Source organism: Dendrobates tinctorius, unplaced genomic scaffold, assembly GCF_039654945.1.
Source record: "Dendrobates tinctorius isolate UK_male_01 unplaced genomic scaffold, ASM3965494v1 ptg000158l, whole genome shotgun sequence".
Lineage (NCBI taxonomy): Eukaryota > Metazoa > Chordata > Amphibia > Anura > Dendrobatidae > Dendrobates > Dendrobates tinctorius.
In genome coordinates, this window is record NW_027361825.1 from 27,670,878 (window position 1) to 27,696,407 (window position 25,530).

At 44.1% G+C, this 25,530-nt stretch overlaps 1 protein-coding gene across 2 annotated transcripts in view; it reads left to right on the forward strand.

The window, feature by feature from the left end:
- The window catches only part of LOC141052010 (cytochrome P450 2C8-like), a 51,310-nt gene that overhangs the window by 23,528 nt on the left and 2,252 nt on the right, over nucleotides 1-25,530 (forward strand). For both annotated transcript variants that reach the window (XM_073549177.1, XM_073549176.1), the window contains exons 5-8: nucleotides 1,995-2,171; nucleotides 2,527-2,668; nucleotides 17,614-17,801; nucleotides 18,324-18,465. In XM_073549177.1, coding sequence (XP_073405278.1) covers nucleotides 1,995-2,171; nucleotides 2,527-2,668; nucleotides 17,614-17,801; nucleotides 18,324-18,465 — 649 coding nt within the window. The remainder of the gene's footprint in view (nucleotides 1-1,994; nucleotides 2,172-2,526; nucleotides 2,669-17,613; nucleotides 17,802-18,323; nucleotides 18,466-25,530) is intronic.

The following is a 25,530-nucleotide window of genomic DNA, read 5'->3' on the forward strand; positions in this document are numbered from 1 at the left end:
CCCCAAAATCACTTCACATGTGAGGTGGTCCCTAAAAAAATGGTTTTGCAAATTTTGTTGGAAAATGAGAAATTTGCTGGTCAACTTTTAACCCCTATAACGTCCTAACAAAAACAATTATGTTTCCAAAATTGTGCTGATATAAATTAGACGTGGGAAATATTATTTATTAACTATTTTGTGTGACAGTGATCTTTGATGTAAGGGTACAAAAATTAAATGTTTGAAAATTGCAAAATTTTCTACATTTTTGCAAAATTTCCGTTTTTTTCATAAATAAGCACAATTAATATTGAAGAAATTTTACCACTACCATGAAGTACAATATGTCACAAAAAACAATCTCAGAATCAGTGGGATACGTTGAAGCATTCTAGAGCTTTAACTTCATAAAATGACAGTGGCCAGCATTGTAAAAATTGGCTTGTTATCAAGTACCAAATAGGCTCTGTCACTAAGGGGTTAAACTGTATAGGAATAAATGTTAGCACAGCCAAACGGGGAGGTGCCACACAGTAGGTTCCCAAACCTTATAACCAAGTATCAAATACCGGGCAAACTCAAGGATTTTTGGTGCAAAAACATCAGAATTTTAATGCATACAGTAGACACTAGTTACAAACGTTTTGGTCGTGATAGACCTTCATCAATGTACTAGGGTTAATTTCTAGATGCTAGTGTGAGTAAATCACAAATAGTAGCCAGGTATCTTATGTCACGGTATCCACCTCAAGACACATCCCTGTCTTGCAGTGAACGCCGTGACATAAGATACCCGGCATATACCTATTTTGGCACACCTGATTGCAGGTCACTGACCACCTATGTTCCGGGCTACACTCTTTACCTGATCTTTGGCTACTATTTGTGATTGGAATTGAAGGTAACACATTGCCACTATGCACCAAGATGGCTCTTAGGCTTGTTTTGGGTGAATCAATGAAAAGTCTCCATTTGTCTGGATTATGACTTATCTTTAGAGTTTACATTAATCTGTTAATCTTGTTGCATGCCACAAGATCATCCTGCTTGACAAAGAATAGGAGAAAATCTTTATTATGATTGTGGAACCAAAAAATCTGACGTCGCCAACTACGAGATTACACTTCTGTAGCCTGGAACCTAAGAGGCCAGCCTTACTTTTGAAAGGATTCAAATCGCTAACAAGATTGTTCAGTTTATTTTGTGTTTGAAGGTTTGTTTCAGTTGAGGTTACTGATAGAAAGTCTGGTTCATGAGAGGAAGATGCTTCATGACACCATGTGCCATCTTCTTCCTCACTTGACTCAACTGAAAATGTTTCTGGTGCTTTTCGAACCAGCGGTTCTTCTGTATGTCATACTGGGCGTAATGCAGATGGAAGTTTTGGTTAGTGTAAAGTCCGCTTCATCCTTGAAATTCCTTTACTAATGGGCACCATACAGAAATAGCATTTGGTCGTGTGATCAGCTGGCTCTCTCCAGATCATTGGGAATGCAAAAGGCATAGATTGCCTCTTCCCATGCAACCACTGGGTAAGATGTGATGCACATCTATTTCAGCATACGTGTGGAGCCCAAATCTTGTTCTGATCTCCTAGTCTGCAGCCAGATTACAGGTTTTCCTTATTATAGTAGTCAAGTTTTGCCTTTGTGACTTCTCCACATATGCAGCAAAAACTATCCACTTTTGTTAATGCAAGAATGAGGCATGTATGAGAAAAACATATAGAAACATGTCAAAATATTAAGAAGCTAAGCTAAGCAAATTATAATCAGTGGTATGGGAACCGAATCAGATAATGCTGGATTAGTTTGTAGTTTGTGACCATGGAGACACATATCCATTTAATGGAACTGTAGGCACAAAACAGAAGTCTCTGTATGGTATTGTTTTATCATTTATCATTTCAGATTTACGAAAACAGTTTTGCCAGGGCGAAAAATTAAAATTTCACTGAAGCATCAAATTAATGGTAATAATATTTTTATTTTCGATTACTTTTCCTTAATTAGCTCATTGTCATGTTCCCCACCATAATGCCCTATATTCCTGGTCCTCATCAGAGGTTCTTCAAAACTATAGCCAGTCTGAAACAATTTATTAATGAGACGATAAAGACCCATCAAGACAGCCTGGATGTGAACTGTCCTCGTGACTTCATAGATTGCTTCCTCATTAAGATGGAAGAGGTGAGTGTGCAGATAATATTATTAGACCTTGAAGGGTCACATATTTTGGGTAAGGAGCGTTCATAATAACTAAAATGCAACTAGCTTTGAACATTTGGTGTTGAAATCAATCATCATAAAATCAGCCATCATATTGATTATAATTGTTTTGACTCCAATATGGTCTTCTAAGGGTCCATGCTGAGGTTTTTGTTTGCTGAGATGTAAACTGTGCGTTTTGATTGGAAAATTGGAGAATTTTGTGTTCCAAAACCTCACAAAAACAAAAATTATCAGTGAGAACACATCCAACGTGTGTATAAAGGCTTTTGACCTTTTTTGTTAAATAAAAACATTTATAAATTTTAATTTTTAGGAAAAAAAGAATCCAGACACAGAATTTCATCAGGTGAATCTACAGGCCACGATCATTGACCTATTTGTTGCTGGAACAGAGACGACAAGTATGACGTTGAGATACGGTTTTCTCATATTCATGAAATATCCAGAAATCCAAGGTGATGATTTAAATTAATTTAACTAATGCATTTTCATATTATGTAATATACTCCCCGAGTAGATTGTGCAGGAGACATTTCTGAATCGGGCCAAAATCCGATGTAGACGTACACCTGGATTAAAAGAATGGTTGATTTTTAGTGAAAGGAGAAGGAAAACGGGCACTTAACAAACTCGCATACCTCCAGTCGAGCATAGGATTCGGCTTGTGGACAGGTTGCTTCTTACACTGAAAACTCACAGGTGGATATAAACATCCCGGCAGATGAGCTTGTTGAAGCATAGTGTGTACGCGAAACCACCGTAGCCTGTGCCGTCGCCTGCGCTCCCCTGCCTCCATGGCTTTTTTATGCAACTAATAAAGAAGCTTTTTTACCGATCAGTGTCCACAGAGTGCCATCTTTCATCTTCTCTCCTGCATACCGGAATGGTTGATTTTTTGCATCTTTTTCCTCTTGCTGCTCTCTTTTTCCTTTGTATTGACCTACTCCACTAATGTCACCGTAATGTTACTGCATACATGGCCTGGCATATATCTCTATTGTAATTTACTCCACTTTTGTGCATAAACTATGATGAAACTGTTGGTTAGAATTTACACAATTTTACAGATGGGACTGGGGTAAAAAGCCAAAAGTTGTCAGATTTTCGAGTTGCCACATTTCAGATAATTTTGTATAAAAATTCTGGTAAAACCTCTTCGATCAATCAGATAGCATCACACCTCTTGCCATGTTAACCCTCAACACACACACTCCTCAACACACACTCCTCTCACCTTTCACCATCTCCACTCACTCTTTCACTCCACATACAACCCCTTCTCTCACTCCGTCTCTCATACTCACGCCGTCATCGCCGCTGCTCCACGATCCCCGACATCTTCTTCCGCCGGCGCCATCCTGGATCCAGACGTTGTCCACGCCGGTGACATGTTCTTGCGGCGACGCCATCTTGAGTATTCTGAAATCCCGCGATAGTCAAGATAGCGTCGCCGGAAGAACATGTCGCCGGCGTGGACGACGTCGGGATCCAAAATGGCGTCGGCGAAATCTCGCGAGTTTTCGCCGACGCCATTTTGGATCCCGACGTCGTCCTCGCCGGGGACATGTTCTTGCGGCGACGCCATCTTGACTATCGCGGGATTTCGCCGATCCAAAATGGCGTCGCCGCAAGAACATGTCACCGGCGTGGACGACATCGGGATCCAAAATGGCGTCGGCGTAATCTCGCGAGATTTCGCCGACGCCATCTTTTTGGATCCCGAGTCGTCCACGCCAGCGACATGTTCTTGCGGCGACGCCATCTTGAATCTCGCGGGATTTCACGAAATCCAAGATGGCGTCGCCGCAAGAACATGTCGGCGGCCTGGAGAACGTCTGGATCCAGGATCGCGGCGGCGGAGGAAGATGTCGGGGCAGCGACGATGACGGTGTGAGTATGAGAAACGGAGTGAGAGAAAGGAACGTATGTGGAGTGAAAGAGTGAGTGGACGTGAGTGGAGGTGAAAGGTGAGAGGAGTGTGTGTTGAGGCGGTGTTGTGTGTTGAGGGTTAACATGTGCGTGTGTGTGGTGACGTCACCGGTTACAACTGGACAGAAGTTGTTACAACCGGAAGCTGCTTAGGGCATTTATTATTATAGATGATGAGGAAGAAGCCGTCTGTTGTTGGCGGTGATGGCGTGTAGAGGCTTCTTCAGCCAATGTAATAGATTTAGAGTTAGGGGATTCGTGTGTGAGACGACGGCGTTTATAAGCCTTAATCTTGTCAAGTCGATGCTGTTTTTCCTCTGGAGTCTCATTAGCACGGCGTTGTTTTTGTCGTAGTGCTAAAGCTGCTTTCCTTTCACTGGCATTGGCATACTGTGCATCGGTATTGAATGGTGGTATTGATAGGGCAGAAACAGATTGCTGATTAGTTATGTCAGTGAACGGCATATGGGATGAAGTGTAGCAGTAAATTGTTCCACATGCTGATGTGGAAGCATCCTGTTGTGAGTCTAATAATAATGATGAGGAAGAGGCCGTCTGTTGTCGGCGGTGACGGCGTGCAGAGGCTTCTTCAGCCAATCTTATGGATTTAGAGTTAGGGGATTCGTGTGTGAGGCGACGGCGTTTATAAGCCTTAATCTTCTCAAGGCGATGGTGTTTTTCCTTAGGAGTCTCATTAGCATGGCGTTGTTTTTGTCGTAGTGCTAAAGCTGCTTTCCTTTCACTGGCATTGGCATACTTTTTGTTATGACTCATGTTGGCACAGGTAAAGGAGTCTATTTGGCAGTTATCAGGCAGTGAAGAAGGCGTCCTGGAGTATTGTAGAGTAAACAGATACTAATTGACCCTGTAATTGCCCAGCAGTAGTTATGAAGTGGTAGTGGCAAATTGGCCCTGTAGTTAGACACCTGCAGAGGAGCAAGGCAGCAGTAGTTATGGCGGTAGAGGCAAATTGGCCCTGTAATTAGACACCGGCAGAGGAGCAAGGCAGCAGTAGTTATGGCGGTAGAGGCATATTGGCCCTGTAATTAGACACCGGCAGAGAAGCAAGGCAGCAGTAGTTATGGCGGTAGAGGCAAATTGGCCCTGTAATTAGACACAGGCAGTGAACAGTCAGAGGAGCAAGGCAGCAGTACTTATGGCGGTAGAGGCAAATTGGCCCTGTAATGAGGCTGGTTTCACATTTGCGTTAAAACAACGCTGCGCCGTTAAGCCCCGCCCCGAGCCGGCTCCCTGCCGGCCCCATCCGGGATCACCGCCTACTTTCGCATTTGCACGCATGCGATCGGCGCACCCTATCTTTAGCATAGGGTGCGCAGATCGTGCGCTGCCAGTGTGAAAGTAGCGTGCTGCGCACTTTTGACAGTGCGCCGTGCGCGCCGAAATGCAGCATGTTGCATTTCGGCGCGCACGGCGCACCGTCAAAAGTGCGCAGCACGCTACTTTCACACTGGCAGCGCACGATCTGCGCACCCTATGCTAAAGATAGGGTGCGCCGATCGCATGCGTGCAAATGCGAAAGTAGGCGGTGATCCCGGATGGGGCCGGCAGGGAGCCGGCTCGGGGCGGGGCTTAACGGCGCAGGGCGCAGCGTTGTTTTAACGCAAATGTGAAACCAGCCTTAGACACCGGCAGAGGAGCAAGGCAGCAGTAGTTATGGCGGTATAGGCAAATTGGCCCTGTAATTAGACACCAGCAGAGGAGCAATGCAGCAGTAGTTATGGCGGTAGAGGCAAATTGATCCTGTAATTAGACACCGGCAGAGGAGCAAGGCAGCAGTAATTATGGTGGTAGAGGCAAATTGATCCTGTAATTAGACACCAGCAGAGGAGCAATGCAGCAGTAGTTATGGCGGTAGAGGCAAATTGATCCTGTAATTAGACACCGGCAGAGGAGCAAGGCAGCAGTAGTTATGGCGGTAGAGGCAAATTGATCCTGTAATTAGACACCGGCAGAGGAGCAATGCAGCAGTAGTTATGGCGGTAGAGGCAAATTAGCCCTGTAATTAGACACCGGCAGAGGAGCAAGGCAGCAGTAGTTATGGCGGTATAGGCAAATTGGCCCTGTAATTAGACACCGGCAGAGGAGCAATGCAGCAGTAGTTATGGCGGTAGAGGCAAATTGGCCCTGTAATTAGACACCGACAGAGGAGCAAGGCAGCAGTAGTTATGGCGGTAGAGACAAATTAGCCCTGTAATTAGACACCAGCAGAGGAGCAAGGCAGCAGTAGTTATGGCGGTAGAGGCAAATTAGCCCTGTAATTAGACACCGGCAGAGGAGCAAGGCAGCAGTAGTTATGGCGGTATAGGCAAATTGGCCCTGTAATTAGACACCGGCAGAGGAGCAATGCAGCAGTAGTTATGGCGGTATAGGCAAATTGGCCCTGTAATTAGACACCGGCAGAGGAGCAAGGCAGCAGTAGTTATAGCGGTATAGGCAAATTAGCCCTGTAATTAGACACCGGCAGAGGAGCAAGGCAGCAGTAGTTATGGCGGTAGAGGCAAATTAGCCCTGTAATTAGACACCGGCAGAGGAGCAAGGCAGCAGTAGTTATGGCGGTAGAGGCAAATTAGCCCTGTAATTAGACACCGGCAGAGGAGCAAGGCAGCAGTAGTTATGGCGGTAGAGGCAAATTAGCCCTGTAATTAGACACCGGCAGAGTAGCAAGGTAGCAATAGTTATGGCAGTATAGGCAAATTGGCCCTGTAATTAGACACCGGCAGTAAACAGGCATAGGACCAAGGCAGCAGTAGTTATGGTGGTACAGGCAATGCCAAGCGTCCGCACAGCAAGTCGGCGTGAGGTAAATGACGCAATTTCACGAATGCAAGATGGCGTCGGCGAAATCTCGCGAGATTTCGCCGACGTCGTTAAGGCTGTGTGCACACGCTGCGGATTAGGTGCGGATTCATCCGCGCGGATTTTGTAAAATCCGCAGGTGAAACCGCAGGTCAAAAGACCTGCGGTTTTACCTGCGGATTGCTCTGCGGTTTTGCCCTGCGGTTTTTCATCTCCTAAATAGAGGAGATGGCAAACCGCAGGAGAATCCGCAGAAAGAATTGACATGTCAATTCTTTCTGCGGATTGAAAACCGCAGATAATCCGCGCGGAAAATTCCGCACCGTCTGCACTGCGGTTTTTGATTCCCATAGGGAATCATGGTACTGTACACCGCAGCAAAAACTGCTGCGGGTCCGCAGCGGTCAAAACCGCTGCGGAACCGCAGCAAAATCCGCAGCGTGTGCACACAGCCTCACACCTCTTGCCATGTTAACCCTCAACACACCACACCGCCTCAACACACACTCCTCTCACCTTTCACCTCCACTCATGTCCACTCACTCTTTCACTCCACATACATTCCTTTCTCTCACTCCGTTTCTCATACTCACACCGTCATCGTCGCTGCCCCGACATCTTCCTCCGCCGCCGCGATCCAGGATCCAGACGTTCTCCAGGCCGCCGACATGTTCTTGCGGGACGCCATCTTGGATTTCATGAAGTCCCGCGATATTCAAGATGGCGTCGCCGCAACAACATGTTGCTGGCATGGGCGACATCGGGATCCAAAATGGCGTCGGCGTAATCTCGCGAGATTTCGCCGACGCCATCTTTTTGGATCCCGATGTCGGCGGCCTGGAGAACGTCTGGATCCTGGATCGCGGCGGCGGAGGAAGATGTCGGGGCAGCGACGATGACGGTGTGAGTATGAGAAACGGAGTGAGAGAAAGGAACGTATGTGGAGTGAAAGAGTGAGTGGACATGAGTGGAGGTGAAAGGTGAGAGGAGTGTGTGTTGAGGCGGTGTGGTGTGTTGAGGGTTAACGTGCGTGTGTGTGTGGTGACGTCACCGGTTACAACTGGACGGAAGTTGTTACAACCGGAAGCTGGTTAGGGCATTTATTATTATAGATGGGGCAGCCGCTTATGTTTTCACACAAACTGTGTATCCATGTGACACACATGGAGACATGTCCATTTCATTTTGCAAGCATGCTGATAAATAGATTTATAGATAGATAGATAGATAGATAGATAGATAGATATGGGATATGGGATAGATAGATTTTTAGGCATCGGGTTCCTGTCGCTGCACAGCAGGAATCCCAAGCCTTGCATTCGGCGGTCTCCCATTACTCTACCCCCCAGAGGAGGCTGCTCAGCAGACTCGTCGATCCCATCGCTCTGCTCAGACTAACACTGTGGGTTTGGTTGCTGCTGCCCCCTCTCGTCCAACTATAGCAATGCATGCTGGCCAGCAGCGAGCTACTCAAGGGACTAAGTCTTCCTTTCGGTCCACCGAGCATGCCCATGGGGCGATCTCTCATTGGAGATCGGAGGTCACATGCTCAGGTCCTTCTCCAGCTCGGATTGGACCATCAGGAAGGTCCCGGAAGCACGCTGATATAAAAAGGTTGCATGGCTGCTCCGCCATGCGCTAAGATAGACTTTTGTTGAGACTTGTGTGAGTGATGATGGATGCATGGAACTGGTGACTGACTTATTAAATAACCCCTCCCTTTGATACATATGTGTTAGGGTTAGTTTAGTTAGAGTCAGCGCCTCATGGTGGCAAAGCATGTGCCACAGTGCTCCAGTCAAAGCACAAAGGTTCGCGCCATAGTGCCACCATATCTCCCGTACCTCTGGGCGGTACAAGTGTATCCGCTGCACCCTGTGAAAGCTAACAGGGCACAGCATTCACCTAGAGTCACCCTCTAGTGCCGCTGCAGTGGCTCCGTGCGCAAGTGGGTCTAGAAGGACTCTGACTCTGTGCCTCTGGGCAGAGTTCTGTGACCACATTGCTTGGGCTCATATCTTATTAGTATAACCCTGTGAAGCTCGCCTCGTACACTCCGGGTGAGGTAACCCGAGTGTGCTATTATCCGCCATTACCTAGCAGCAGGTTACATCTCTGCACAGTGGACCCCGGGCTGCGAACGCACCTCTTACCATCATAATTATTAGGTGCGTTCCGCTAGCCCCTAACATAGATAGGCAGATAATTGATAGGAAGATAGATAGATAGATAGATAGATAGATAGATAGCAGATGATAGATAGGTAATAGATATGATAGATAGATAGATAGATAGATAGATAGATAATAGTTAGTTAGAAAAAAATGGAACAGCACATGCAATCAAGTGGGTGCACAGGCCTCCCGGCAACTAATCCATATACTTGTGAAATATACAAGAATTAAAAATGGGAAGCAACACTCCAGTTTTAGCAAAAAATGTAAGAGTGGATTTTATTAGGCCCACATGGCGTGGTGCAACGTTTTGGCTTCAAAAGACTTTTTCAAGCAGTGAAGATAAAAGTGAATACAAGCATATAAATAGGTTCATGGTAATGAGATACAATTAACATAATAATCATACCAGATCATTTTACAAGTAATATTTTCACATTTTCATATAATACATGCTGTCCAGTCATGTCACAAAAAGTGCCTGTGCTATAAAGTGCAAAGTGACTGCATACCTTACAGTAAAAAAACATGTATCGCTCATTGTGCTACAAGTGATATCATGTGCATCGCATTAATATCTTATCACTCACCCAGGTGTGCATTGCCGTAATCGCTAGTTTCTTTGATTACATACCATAGTTGGCGTGTTTGAGATGAAACTGCGCATGTACTGCGCATAATCTTTCTGTCACTAGCCGCTAAGCCAATCAAAGCGGGATATTCCCAGCGCATGCGCACTAAAGAAGGTCCTGCACTGTCGGCACCATGTTTAGTATGGAATATTCCATTAATGTTATTGTGCATGCGTAGTGTCCCGCCATTGCATTTATGCATAGCTGAGACTTCGTTACTTTAGCATCTGCTGCGGCTAGTGACAGGATGATATCTCTTGTAGCACAATGAGCGATACATGCTTTTTTACTGTAAGGTATGCAGTCACTTTGCACTTTATACCACACGCGCTTTTTGTGATATGACTGGACAGCATGTATTATATGAAAATTTGAAAACAATACTTGTAAAATGATCTTGTATGATTATTATGTTAATTGTATCTCATTACCATGCACCTATTTATATGCTTGCATTCACTTGTATCTTCACTGCTTGAAAAAGGCTTTTGAAGCCGAAATGTTGCACCACTCCATGTGGGCTTAATAAAGTCCACTCTTACATTTTTTGCCCAACCTGGAGTGATGCTTTTCATTTTTTATTCCTAGATAATAGATAGATAGATAGATACAGTTGAAATCAGAAGTTTACATCTATATATATATACCGGGTGAGTCATAAAGGACGGACGTTTTTAAACTAATCATAAAATCGTTAAATATAAAGGACGGATGTATTTGAAGTAGCTATAACTCACCACCAGGTGGAGGTAGAGATGTGCAGGAGGCGGGGTTATGTTTGTGAGGTGAAAGCATTGTTTTTATTTTAGTTTCAGTTTAAGCTATGGTGCCGTGGACGATAGAACATCGCGTTTTTGCGTACGACAGTTTTGTCAAGAATAATGAGTGCATCACAGCCGTTCAGCGTGAGTTTCGGCGTCATTTCAATATTCACAGAAATCAAGCTGTTCCCGCTCGTAACACTATCCTACGTTGGGTTGAAGCACTCCGTACACGAGGTACACTAATGAACAAACGACCACCGGGGGCTCCACGAACGGCACGTACCCCTGAAAATGTGGAACGCGTCAGGCAAGCCATGCTGCGTAGTCCGAGTCGATCTGCTCGGAAACATTCTTTAGAACTTGCCCTCAGTAATCGTACAGTAAGGCGTATTTTGCATTTAGACCTGCATTTCCACCCCTATAAATTGGCCATTGTGCAACAGTTGGAGCGCGGGGTTACGCAGCGCGACTGAAGTTCGCACATGAGATGGAAGCAATTATTGAGCAAAACGACAACCTTATTTTATTCATGAGTGATGAAGCTCATTTCCATGTCAATGGCATGGTTAATCAGCAGAACTGCCGTTATTGGGCCTATGAAAATCCGAAAGAATTACATGAACGACCGCTGCACAGCCCTAAGGTAACGGTGTGGTGCGCTATGGGCAAATATGGCGTGATCGGTCCGTACTTTTTCGAAGGCGATAATGGCAATACTGTTACCGTGAACTCACAACGTTATATCGCCATGATAAATAACTTCTTTGTTCCTGAGTTACGACGGCAACATATCCCCATCTCTAGTGTGTGGTTTCAACAAGATGGGGCAACGGCCCACACAGCCGGAGCAACAATGAACGTTCTTCGCCCTCTCTTCCCTGGTCGCATCATTTCCAGGTTTGGCGATATTAATTGGCCTCCTAGGTCCCCAGACCTGTCCATGTGCGATTATTACTTATGGGGTCACCTCAAATCACGTGTATACAAGCTTAAGCCTCGATCATTACAAGAACTGAAGGAAGCTATTCGAGTGGAAGTTGCCCAAATCGACAGAGTTGTGTTGGAACGTGTTGATGCCAACTTCCAAGAACGCCTTTGGAAATGCATCACTGATAATGGCCACCACATGGCAGATGTTGTTTTCCACACTTGAATTTGTCAAATGCTATTAGTATACATAACCAAATCTGTGAATACATTTATATTTAATAAATATTTAACGATTTTATGATTAGTTTAAAAACGTCCGTCCTTTATGACTCACCCGGTATATATAAAAATAGCAACCAATCACTAAGCATCTTTCATTTCACTAGAGCTGTTTAAAAGAAGCTGAGTTGTGGTTGGTTGCTATGAGCAGCAGTTTTCCTTGTAGACAGTTGTGGTAACTGAGGCCTATAATTCTTATCATTTCTATGGTGTTATCGTCCTTCTGTAAAGCTGGAAATAACACAATTTATTACCGTGCCGACACAGACCACCCTCTGACACAGACTGCAGGGGGAGCCCAGGATCACATAGGATAGGATTAGATACACAGCTCAGCAGTCAGTATCACACAGGATAGGATTAGATACACAGGTCAGCAGACAGTATCACACAGGATAGGATTAGATACATGGCTCAGAACACAGTATCACACAGGATAGGATTAGATACACAGGTCAGCAGACAGTATAGGATTAGATACACAGCCCAGTATCACACAGGATAGGATTAGATACACAGCTCAGCAGTCAGTATCACACAGGATAGGTGTAGATACATAGCTCAGCAGTCAGTATCACACAGGATAGGATTAGATACACAAGTCAGCAGACAGTATCACACAGGATAGGATTAGATACACGGCTCAGAACACAGTATCACACATGATAGGATTAGATACACAGGTCAGCAGACAGTATCATACAGGATAGGATTAGATACACAGCCCAGTAACACAGAGGATAGGATTAGATGCACAGCCCAGTATCCCAGGATAGGATTAGATACACAGGATAGGATTAGAACTTGAAGACCTACCTCTTCCAACAAGCCTACAACTTGCAGTAACCACCGATCCACCAAACCGCTGCACGACCAGCTCTACCCTCGCCTACTGTATCCTCAGCCATCCCGTTGTAGATTGTGAGCCCTAACGGGCAGTGTCCGCTCTCATTCTGTACCAGTCGTGACTTGTATTGTTTAAGATTACTGTACTTGTATGTATTATGTATACCCCTCCTCACATGTAAAGCGCCATGGAAAAAATGGCGCTATAATCTAATATATAAAGCTCAAGTGTGTGTATGTATGTATGTATGTATGTGTGTATGTCCGGGATTGGCATCCGCACTGTCGCAGCTACAGCCACAAAATTTGGCACAGTCACACGTCTGGACCCCGAGAGCGTCCTAGGCTATGTTGTGAGGTGAAATTTTAACCCTGCGCGTTCCAATTCACCAAACAATTTTGCCCCGATCTACATAATGGGGAAAAAGTGTGTGTGTATCATGCCCCGCCCCTCATTATGATGTCATAATGGTTGACTATGGGATGGGGGATGTGTGATGGGTATATGGGCACTGGACTATGGGATGGAGGATATGTATGATGGGTATATGGGCACGGGACTATGGGATGGAGGATGTGTGATGGGTATATGGGCACTGGACTATGGGATGGAGGATATGTATGATGGGTATATGGGCACGGGACTATGGGATGGAGGATATGTATGACGGGTATATGGGCATGGGACTATGGGATGGAGGATGTGTGATGGGTATATGGGCAATCAAATATGGGATGGAGGATAGGTATGTTGGGTATATGGGCACGGGACTATGGGATGGACGATAATTATAATTTGTTATAACTATCCACAGTTAGTTACTATGCCCTGGCAGTGTCGTGCTCTTCAGCTAGTAATAAATAATAATAATAATAATAATAATAGATACACAGCCCAGTATCACACAGGATAGGATTAGATACACAGCTCAGCAGACAATATCACACAGGATAGGATTAGATACACAGCCCAGTATCACACAGGATAGGATTAGATACACAGCTCAGCAGACTGTATCACACAGTATAGGATTAGGTACACAGCTCAGCAGATAGTATCACACAGGATAGGATTAGATACTCAGCTCAGCAGTCAGTAACACAGGATTAGAGTAGATACACAGCTCAGCAGACAGTATCACACAGGATAGGATTAGATACACGGCTCAGCAGAATGTATCACACAACAAAAGATTAGATACACTGCTCAGCAGACAGTATTAAACAGGATAAGATTATATACACAGGTCAGCTGAGAGTAACACACAGGATAGGATTAGATATGCAGCTCAGCAGACAGTGTCACACAGGGTAGGATTAGATACACGGCTCAGCACACAGTAGCACACAGGATAGGATTAGACACATGGCTCAGCAGGCAGTAACACACAGGATAGGATTAGATACACGGTTTCACAGTCAGTATCACACAGGATATTAGATACACAGCTCAGCAGACAGTATCAAACAGGATAAGATTAGATACACAGGTCAGCTGACAGTAACACACAGGATAGGATTAGATATACAGCTCAGCAGACAGTATCAGACAGGAGAGGATTAGATACACGGCTCAGCAGTCAGTAACACACAGGATAGGGTTAGATACACGGCTCAGCAGTCAGTATCACACAGGATAGGATTAGATACACAGGTCAGCAGTCAGTATCACACAGGATAGGATTAGATACACGGCTCAGCAGACAATAACACACAGGAAAGGATTAGATACACAGGTCAGCAGTGAGTATCACACAGGATAGTATTAAATACATGGCTCAGCACACAGAAACATTCAGGATAGGATTAGATACATGGCTCAGCAGACAGTATCACACATGATAGGATTAGATACACAGTTTAGCAGTCAGTATCACACAGGATTAGATTAGATACACAACTCAGCATACTGTACCGTAACACACAGGATAGGATCAGATACACAGCTCAGCAGACTGTATCACATAAGATTAGATGCACGTCTCAGCAGACAGTATCACACAAGATAGGATTAGATACACCACTCAACTGTCAGTATCACACATAATAGGATTAGATACACAGCTCAGCAGACAGTACCACACAGGATACAATTAGATACATAGCTCAGGAGACAGTATCACACAGGACAGGATTAGGTGCACAGCTCAGGAGACAGTATCTCACAGGATAGGGTAAGATACACAGCTCAGCAAACAGTATCACAAAGGACAGGATTAGATACACAGCTCATCAGATGTTATCACACAGGATAGGATTAGATAAATAGCTCAGCAACAGGATGTGCCAAAGGAAAGGACATTTTCATTCCAAGAATTCCACTCATTCCATCTGATTTGCCTTTTGATTTTAAACGCCTCCAGTTTCCACTTCAACTGGTATTTGCAATGTCCATTAACAAGGCTCAGGGACAGTCCTTGAAAGTAGTAGGGATCGATTTGCAATCTCCATGCTTTTCTCATGGTCAATTTTGTTCAAGAATTGGAACTGCCAAAAATCTGTTCATCTTTGCACCGAAAGACAAAAACAAAAAGGTTGTTTAACAGAAGGCTCTTGAATGAGTTGAAAATAAAATTTTGTCAATACTTAGGTAATCATTATGTTAATTTGTGTTGCAAATCTGTAGGGTTTAAAGTATGATGTGAAATGTTTTTATGTGCAATATAATCATTATAATTTGTTATAACTAACCACAGTTAGTTACTATGCCCGGGCAACGCTGGGCTCTTCAGCTAGTACACTATATAAAAAGACACATCTGCATGTTTTTCTCAATATGTGACATGAAATCAGAATAAAACTTTCTTTTTTTAGGCCAATTAGGATTATCAAAATTATTAATATTTACCAAATGCCAGAATAATGAGAGAGAGAGAATTTCTTAAGGCATTTTTATGCATATACTAAGATTACTATGCCTTTGAACAATTTTGGACTGCCCATGTGATGATGTCATGTGTTTGAAACTTCTGATAGGTTTTAGGACTATATTCAACTCTTTTCCAGCTCTTAAACTCAAACACAACTTTAGCAATGTCAAGGTCACTTTCAAATACATTGTATGGCCATGGGAAAATAGGTAGTAACCATTTTTACTGCTGTTTTGTCACACAAGCTTATTGTAGAGCATATTCAGAAAGTTTTAGCTTTAACTCCCTACATCCATTGCTAAACTGTAATCTGTAACATTCCCTCACTAAACAGATTCACTCCAAGTTGGCTGCTATATTCCTTGCCTCAGCTTTTATGCAGGCTATGATATGGTTAGTTTCACCTGGTGAGGTGGATCCTCCAAAACTAAGGTCCGGGTGGGCACATGGGCATCAATGCAGCAGGTGAGGAATGTGGGATACACATAACGGAGGTACTAGAGACCGCAAGCAGACAGGAAACTGGGAACAGGTAGCTGAGGTACAGACAGGAGAAAGGTACGCTAAAGTGACATGATTTCTCCACTCAGTGAGGTGAGTGGCAGCTCTGTTGTACAATCTAGGATAGGGGAATGGTGAGTGGTCAGTAATGTGATTGATAACTCAGCTGGTTAACCTGGGGCTGGGATGTGCTGAGCTATTGGTGTTCTGAGTGACAATTCTTTCGCCCAATAAGGGTTGGGGTGTGCTGGGTTTCCTGCAGGTGTTTTCTTTTCTGAGGTATTCCCTAGCTATTTAGCTATCTGTCTGTGTTATGAGCGATCGCAGACAGTCTTAGCAAGATTGGCACCAAAACAGCAAAGATGTAGCCACAGACGCACTTGACACAAGCTACCCCAGTTGGGGGAGCCTCTTCACCCAGTTCCCAGTAAATAGGAAGGGGACTTGGGCAGATCCCTTCCAAGGCCCTCTGTTGATGGGCAGCTGGTGCATGGTGACGTGGCCAGAGCCTAGTCGAGGTAGGTGTCTCTGCGAGAAACCCTGGGAGTGTAGCGCAAAGAGAAAAGGAAGGGAATACCAAGACCAATTCCAAAAGAGAGCAACCAAAACTGCAAGCACAGTTCATCACCACAACTCATATGAATTGTAATAAATAACAAAGTTCTGAGCTGGGAGAAGGGTTAAATAGCCCTCCTGATTCTGAAGGAAATGATCTCAATACTTCCTAATCACCCCAGACAACAAATCCCTGGTAACTTGCACAGCAGAATGGACACAATCCCACAACTGCCTACTACCAGACACAGCAGCATCTTGCATTGCCTGGAAACCGGGGCTCACAGCGTTCCATTTTTCCCAGGCAGTGAAATCGGTGGGAGGTACGGTATCCTGCATCCCCACACATAATACTACTCCAGAACGCAATGCTATATAAGAATGAGATGGTATCCCTGTGTGTGGGAGCTCTAGATCCAGGGTGTGCAGACCCTTTACTGATAACCAGGGAAGGCTGACAGTGTACCCTCTCAGGGCCAACAGGACAATGGCAATGCTTGACCAAGGTGTCTGTCTTGGTGGTCCTTATACAGGCCAAAGGAGATCATCCCATGGGTTCATGCTGGACCTTCTGCAAAGCCCGACGTCAAGCACAACAGGATTTAGCTGACCGGGGTGAGGGGAGCAAAGCTTTGATGGAGGACAGGGGTTAAAAGATATGTTGTGTTATATTATGTAATCTCCTATACTATATGATAGCTGTGAGACATTATTGAGAAGCACACCTGGTCACTCTTGAGGTAACTTCTCTGACTGAAGGAACCTTCTGCAGTCTGTAAAATAGTTATAGACATTTTTGGCATTTTGCTTGAATCAAATTGTAATTGATTATACTGGGACCTGCAAAATTCGACTCAAAGTTGAATCACAACTAATCATTTACTATACATATTATCTTATCAAAAACCTGTGTTACCTTGTATTTCTTGGTCTTGGCATGGTGACATTTTCAACTAATTTTTGATTAATAATAATCTTTAATAATAATCTTTATTTTTAAATAGCGCTAACATATTCTGCAGCGCTTTACAGTTTTGATTGTAAAATAGCACTATACTGAAAAGTATGAAAGTTTGTTCTTTGTTCCATTTTGGAAATTTCAGAGAAGATCCACAAAGAGATTGATCATGTAATAGGCAAGGATCGCTGTCCATCAATAGAAGACAAGAGTAAAATGCCATATACAGAAGCTGTAATCCACGAGATCCAGAGATTTGCTGATATTGTACCTATAGGAGTGCTCCATGCTGCCAGCAAGGACACAATCTTCAGAGGATATCACATTCCTAAGGTACAATATACTTTTCTTATCGACCACATCTGAAAATTTTTTCTGTTTGGCATCAATTTAAGTGTGTGCTACTGTAAATTTTCGGTCATAGTTACACATTATCTTAGGGGCCATGCACTTTCCTACGCATTCTTCACTCCACCAACCCTTGGTCCTTACCTTTCTGACACAGTAAGGGAAAATTAAACATTTTGGGTCCCTGGACAGCTGCTTACTTTTCTATGAGTCTGGAACGTTTACTCATTTTACATGAGTGTACTGACCGATCCAGGAGACTTGACAAGCATGACTTCTTAGCTCATCACCTGTTTCTATCTTTTACGTTTATGAAACAAGTTCAGCATTTAACATGTTTTCTTTTAATTATTACTCTACTCCTATTTATACAGTATCTTGGAGCCACTGTCAAAAAAGTTGTTTTGATCTTTTTAATGTCTTGGCTCTTCCTATCAGCTGCTACCTAGATCTCACTTTTAACATTTCAGATTTCTATATCTACATATTTTATATATTTACTTTCAGAGAAGCTTATTGCTTCCAGTCTTGACATCTGTCCTAAAAGACCCCAAATATTTCAAAAACCCAGGGGAGTTTGATCCTGGACACTTCCTTAATGAAAACGGTGAATTTAAGAAAAGTGATGGGTTTATGCCATTCGCTGCAGGTAAGAAACCATTTCTTGACTATGGCAAAAAAATTGTCTGTAAACTATGACTGAATTTAAGCTTCAAATTTTCTGAGGTTTAGAATGTGAGATTATCCTAGTTTGATATGGTTGGCAGATACAGGCTGGGTTTAAGGTAGGCCAAATTATGCCTTGATATGCCTTTGTTTTTACAAACACACCATATTTATAATATTACAGCGAGAGATGAGTGAACCTCTTGACGTTCGGTTCGGCGAACATTTTGTTCTCTGACTTGTTTGACAAACGTAACCAAACGTCGAAAGCCCCTGTGCTGGTCATTGCCGATCTGTCAGATGACATAGTGAGCTTGCAGCTTTGACTGAAGGTAAAAAGTTTACCTCTGGTCACAAGCGTCTGCTGATGTGACTACAGCTCCCATCAGCGCACGTCTACTGAAGCTGATAACGGCTGCAGCAGGTGCCGCTCATGGGAGTATTAATTTATATATACCTACAAAGCCATCCATAATCTATTTCCTTCATGTATCGCTGAACTAATCTCCCAATATCTTCCAACACATAATCTCTGGTTCTCCCAAAACCTGCTTCTCTCCTGTACACTTATACGCTCCTCACCTAATTGCCTCCAAAACTTTTCCAAAATATGCACAATCCTCTGGAATTCTGTGCTTCAACACGTCCGATTATCTGCCACTAGAGTTGAGCGAAACGGGTCGGTCATATTCAAAAGTCTCCGACTTTCACTGAAGTCGGGTTTCATGAAACAAAACCCGACCATAGCGTGAGGTCGGCCACGAGGTCGGCGACCTGAGCGCCCAAGTCGCGTTTCAAAAGATGCTTCCAGCGCCCTTTTTCAGCCAATGATGGAGGACGCACACTGTGGGCAATGTGATGACATAGGCATCGGTCACCACCATCTTTGAGAAGGGCATGCAAGTGATTGGCTGGCTTTGTGTGGCGTCACAGGGGCTATAAAAGGGCGTGCACGCCGACCGCCATCTTACTTCTGCTGATCTTAGCATTAGGGAGAGCTGCTGCTGCTGCTGATTCTGTAGGGAGAGCGATAGGCAGGGAGGAAGAACCAAAAAAACTTCTTCTGCTGTTAGCGATTTCCACTTACAACACAACACTTTGTGTGCAGTGACAGGGGAGGCTATATTTTTGTGCATCAGCTCTGTTGGTTATTAAGCTGCCTTATAAGGCTCCCTGATAGCTGCATTGCTGTTTGCACACTGCTGTGCAAACTGCTTTTTTTAAAAGCAAAAATACTTTTCTTCTACTGGGCCAGACACAATAGTTCTGCGTCCTCAAATCTATAGTGTGATTCAAATTCTCACCAATCCTATAGATACCCTACACCTTGTCATACACCATCCAATTTCAGCCTGTTACATTGAGGTGTAAACTCTACTGGGCCAGAGACAATAGTTCAGCATCCTCAAATCTATAATGAGATTCAAAATCTCACCAATCCTATAGACACCCTCCACCTTGTCATTCACCATCCAATTTCAGCCTGTTACATTGAGGTGTAATCTCTACTGGGCCAGAGACAATAGTTCAGCGTCCTCAAATCTATAGTGAGATTCAAAATCTCACCAATCCTATGGACACCCTCCACCTTGTCATTCACCATCCAATTTCAGCCTGTTACATTGAGGTGTAATCTCTCCTGGGCCTGAGACAATAGTTCAGCGTCCTCAAATCTATAGTGAGATTCAAATTCTCACCAATAGTAGATACACCTTCTACCTTCTATTACAGTACCATATAGCTGGTGGCATTTTGGGTACATTTTCCCAAAAATGAGCAAGTATGTGGAAGACGCCATGGAAGTGGGCGGGGGTTGCCAGCTGGTCCCGATGGTGGTGGTGTCGCATCTGTTGGTAGTGGCAAAAGCACAATAGCACCTAAGGCAGGAGGTGTTGAGCCTGCGTCATCATCTGGCTCCACAAGGCCTCGAAGGCTCTCTTTTCTGGGAGTAGGTAAACGACTTTTAAAGCCGGAGCTTCAGGAGCAAGTTTTGGCTTATATTGCTGACACAGCCACCAGATCTCTCGCCTCCTCTTCTGAAGTTTCAAAAAATAAAAGCACTGAGTCGTCATTGGAGGCTCCTGGTGAGGAACAACACCTTTCCTTGTGTCCTTCACCCCTACCAAAAGTGAAGGATGTGGCAGGCCACACTACCGATTAATCCATGGAGCTCTTTTCACATACCATGCCTGGGTTAGCAAGTCAAATCGTGAATTCCCCAGTCAAAGATGAATCTGACATGGAGTGCACTGATGCACAGTCACTGCTAGATTTTTCTGCTGGTACATTCACTCAGAGCACTACATTGTCCTCGCAGTGTACTGAGGCAGAATCAGACCCTGATGAAACACAGGTGCCCCTTCCTGCATACTATACCACCTTACACGGTGACACAGAGGAAGGTGCACATAAAATTGAAGAGGAGGTGATGGATGACCCAGTTGTTGACCCAGATTGGCATCCATTGGGGGAAGAGGGTGCCGCTGCCAATAGCTCAGAAGAGGAGGAGGATCCGCAGCAGGCAACGACGTCGCAACAGCTGTTATCTGGCAGGACCGTAGCAGTCCAAAAACGTGTTACAAAAAAACAAAATAGTTGCAGGACAGCTTGGCCAGAAGGTCAAATTAGCACAGCGTGCAAGGTCTCAAAATGTCTTCCATAGTAGGAAGAGTGCAGTGTGGCACTTTTTTGAACAAAATCCTAATGATCAGGCAAAGGTAATCTGTAAGAAGTGCGCAAAGACCTTTAGCCGAGGGAAAAATCTGAGAAATTTGAATACCAGTTGCATGCTTAGACATTTAACCACCATGCACTTGCAAGCGTGGACGGACTACCAGACCTCACGTACCACATGTGCACCTGCTCCGAATGAAGGTAGTTAGCAATGCTACATCGCTTCCCCCACTGTAAGCCCACTGGTTAGCACACCACCAGCAGCAAACGTCGAGGTGTCATCGCAAAGGCAAAGCAGTCATGGAATCACAATGCTATTGCTACGAAAGACTGAATCTAGGCCATCAGCAACACCACCAACACCATCACCATCACCAACCCTCTCTCAGTCTGCCATATCCACCGCTAGTTCCAACATATGCAGCTCTCAAGTCCAGCTCACCCTACCAGAGACTCTTAGTAGGACAAGAAAGCACTCATCCTCTCATCCGTGTACACTGGCTTTGAACGCCCACATTGCCAAACTAATCTCGTTGGAGATGATGCCCTACCATTGGTTGAAAGCAAAGCTTTCCGCGAGCTCATGGCCTACGCAGTACCACGCTATGACCTACCCAGTCGACACTTCTTTTCGTGAAAAGCCATCCCAGCCCTCCATGTGCATGTGAAAGACATGTGTGGGAGGATACACGGGCAGGCAGTTTGAATGCAGACATGGAGTTGTCTGGTGTGCAGTGGTCGAAGCTGAAAGACCTCTGTAAAGTCCTTCAGTGTTTTGAGGAATGCACACGGCTGGTAAGCGCAGACGACGCCATCATAAGCATGAGCATCCCACTTATGCGTCTGCTCATGCAAACTTTGACACACATTAAGGAGCAGGCTTCTGCAGCCGAGGAGGAAGAGGAGGAGCGAAGCCTTGATGACAATCAGCCATTGTCTGCTCAGGGAAGTCTCATGGACGAGGTGGAGGAAGGAGAGGAGGAGGAGGAGGATGATGGGGATGATTATTTTGGGGAGGAGGATGCTTTTCAGGGGGCAAGAAAAAATGTTGGCATGGCAAGGTCAGGTACAGGGTTTGTGCATGACTGGAGGGATGTTGATTTGCCAGAAAGTGCTCCTCCACCCAGCACTCGCAGTGCATCATTGACACCTGGAAAAAAAAGGGACCCCCGCATTGCCAAAATGATGAACGATGACGACTCCTGGTTGGCCAGCATCCTGGATACACGCTATAAAGGCAAATTCCAAAACATCATGCCACAGGAGAACCTAGAGCTAATATTGGCTAACAAACAAGCAACTCTGGTAAACCTTTTGTTTGAGGCATTCCCAGCACACAGCGGTGGTGATGTTTTTCCAACGAGCCATAGGGGGCAACATGGAAGAGGTGTTCGTGGTGCACACAGCCGAAGTGGCGTTGGACACAGGGGTTTCACGACCATGTTGTGGACTGATTTTTCAAGTACCGCTCACACGACTGGTAATACTGCATTGATCGAAAGTGACAGGAGACAGCAGTTGTCAACTATGGTAACAAACTACTTCTCTCATATCGATGTTCTCCCTCACCGGTCATTCCCCTTTGACTATTGGGCCAGTAAACTTGACACCTGGCCTGAATTCGCAAAATATGCCTTACAGGAGCTCACTTGCCCTGCTAATAGTGTGTTATCTGAACGAGTCTTCAGTGCAGCTGGATCAATCCTGACAGAAAAAAGGACCCATCTGTCGACCCAAAATGTTGATGATCTAACCTTCATTAAAATGAACCATGCATAGTGTTGAGCTATACCACCCGATACTGAAAAATATCGGATCGAAATGGATCGGCTGATCTAAAAAAAGTATCGGGTATCGCCGATTCCGGAAGTCCCATTCAAGTCAATGGGACAGAAATATCGGAACTAAAAAAACCCCTTTCTTGCCTTGTACAGCCTGTTCGGGAGAGGGGAAGAGTGTGGGCGGTATAGTACAATGAAAAATACTTCACTTTTACATCACATGACTGATATCCATTTTAAATTCTCCAATAGCTCCAAAAACGGACAGTATATTACTCCATACAGTATTATGGCCACCGCATAGTGCGCTATACAGAGTAATGAGGCCCATATATTTCTCCATACAGAATCATTGGTCCCATATAATGTTTGAAACAGTATATGATGAGCTCCACATAATGCTACAGTATATGTTGGTCCCCATGGATGAAGCTCCACTGTGTTATGGGCCCAAATAATGCTCCATATATAATGGGCCCCATTTCTAATGCTCCAGTGCATAATGGGCCCTGTAAATGCTGCTCCAGTGTCTGATGTCCACCTTTGGAATGCTCCAGTGTATGGTGGGCCTCATATATCATTCTCCAGAGTATAGTGCTCCCCAAAAATAGCTGTCCCAACAACCTGTCTCCTTTCCCATTATTTTGTAGACTATAAGCCCACAAGGGTAGTCCTCTCCCCTCTGTACCAGTCTGTCATTGTTAATTTGTTCACTGTAATTTACAGTGGGTACGGAAAGTATTCAGACCCCTTTAAATTTTTCACTCTTTGTTTCATTGCAGCATTTGGTAAATTCAAAAAAGTTCATTTTTTTTCTCATAAATGTACACTCTGGACCCCATCTTGACTGAAAAAAACAGAAATGTAGAAATGTTTGCATGTTTCTTAAAAAAGAAAAACTGAAATATCACATGGTCATAAGTATTCAGACCCCTTGCTCAGACACTCATATTTAAGTCAAATGCTATCCATTTTCTTGTGATCCTCCTTGAGATGGTTCTACTCCTTCATTTGAGTCCAGCTGTGTTTAATTAAACTGATAGGACTTGATTTGTAAAGGCACACACCTGTCTATATAAGACCATCATTCCCAAGAATGCTATAAATGGAAATTTGTGGATATCACCCAAGCTGCTGAAAAAAAGAGAGTCCAGGCTTATTGCAAATAGAAGATGGTGGTTTATTCTCAATGCTTTTCGAAGTCAATAGGACTTCTTCCTCAGGAGATAGCACAAATGGTTTCTCCTGAGGAAGTCCTACTGAGTTTGAAACTCAAGCTCAAAAGGGTGCTTCTACTTAATACTGAGCAAAGAGTCTGAATACTTATGACCATGTGATACTTCAGTTTTTCTTTTATAATAAATTTGCAAAAATTTCTACATTTCTGTTTTGTTTTTCAGTCAAGATGGGGTGCAGAGTGTACATTACTGAGAAAAAAATGAACTTTTTGAATTTACCAAATGGCTGCCATAAAACAAAGAGTGAAAAATTTAAAGGGGTCTGAATACTTTCCATACCCACTGTATATTTGTATTTTATTTGTTACCCCTTCTCAAGTACAGCACCATGGAAATAATGGTAATCTAAAATAAAGAATAGGAATAATAATAATTTCTCACACATGCTATGATTATAGGCCTTATAATAGCAAAGATTGGCCTAGGAACCCCCATAAGTACAAATTAATAATTTCAATCTGATTGGAATCACTACTAAATCTAGAGTATTGAAAACATAAAAGGGACCTCCTGTACTTATGGTGACTCAAAATTTCTTTAAAGACAATTTAGAATATTCTTTCTACACCACACAACTCTTTAAAGGAACTCTGTCAGCAGAGAATGACTTTTCAAACCAAACACAGACACGTGGTGCTTTGTAAAGAGGTGGCAGGACCCCCTCAACTGCCCCTCTCCCAAGTGTGACCTATGCGACCTTCTTTTTGACAAAACTTGTATATGATATGTGTCACATACAGCTCTGGCAAAAATTAAGAGACCATTTCCAAATGTTCAGTTTGTCTGATTTTTCTCTTTATAGGCATATTAGCTGAAGAGCCCGGCGCTGCCCGGGCATGGTAACTAACTGTGGTTAGTTATAGCAAATTATAATTATCCTCCATCCCATAGTCCCGTGCCCATATACCCATCATATATATCCACGATCCCATAGGCCCGTGCCCATATACCCATCATACATATCCTCCATCCCATAGTCCAGTGCCCATATACCCATCACACATCCTCCATCCCATAGTCAACCATTATGACATCAGAATGAGCAGCTGGGCTTGCAACTTATGATGACATCAGCGTCGCCATGGCAACCATTATGACATCATAATGAGGGGGGGGTTTGATATACACACACACTTTTTACCCATTATGTAGATAGGGGCAAAATTGTTTGGTGAATTGGAATGCGCGGGGTTAAAATTTTGCCTCACAACATAGCCTAAGACACTCTCGGGGTCCACACGTGTGACTGCCAAATTTTGTGGCTGTAGCTGCGACGGTGCGGATGCCAATCCCGGACATACACACATACATACATACACACACTTGAGCTTTATATATTAGATTTTTGAGTAATAT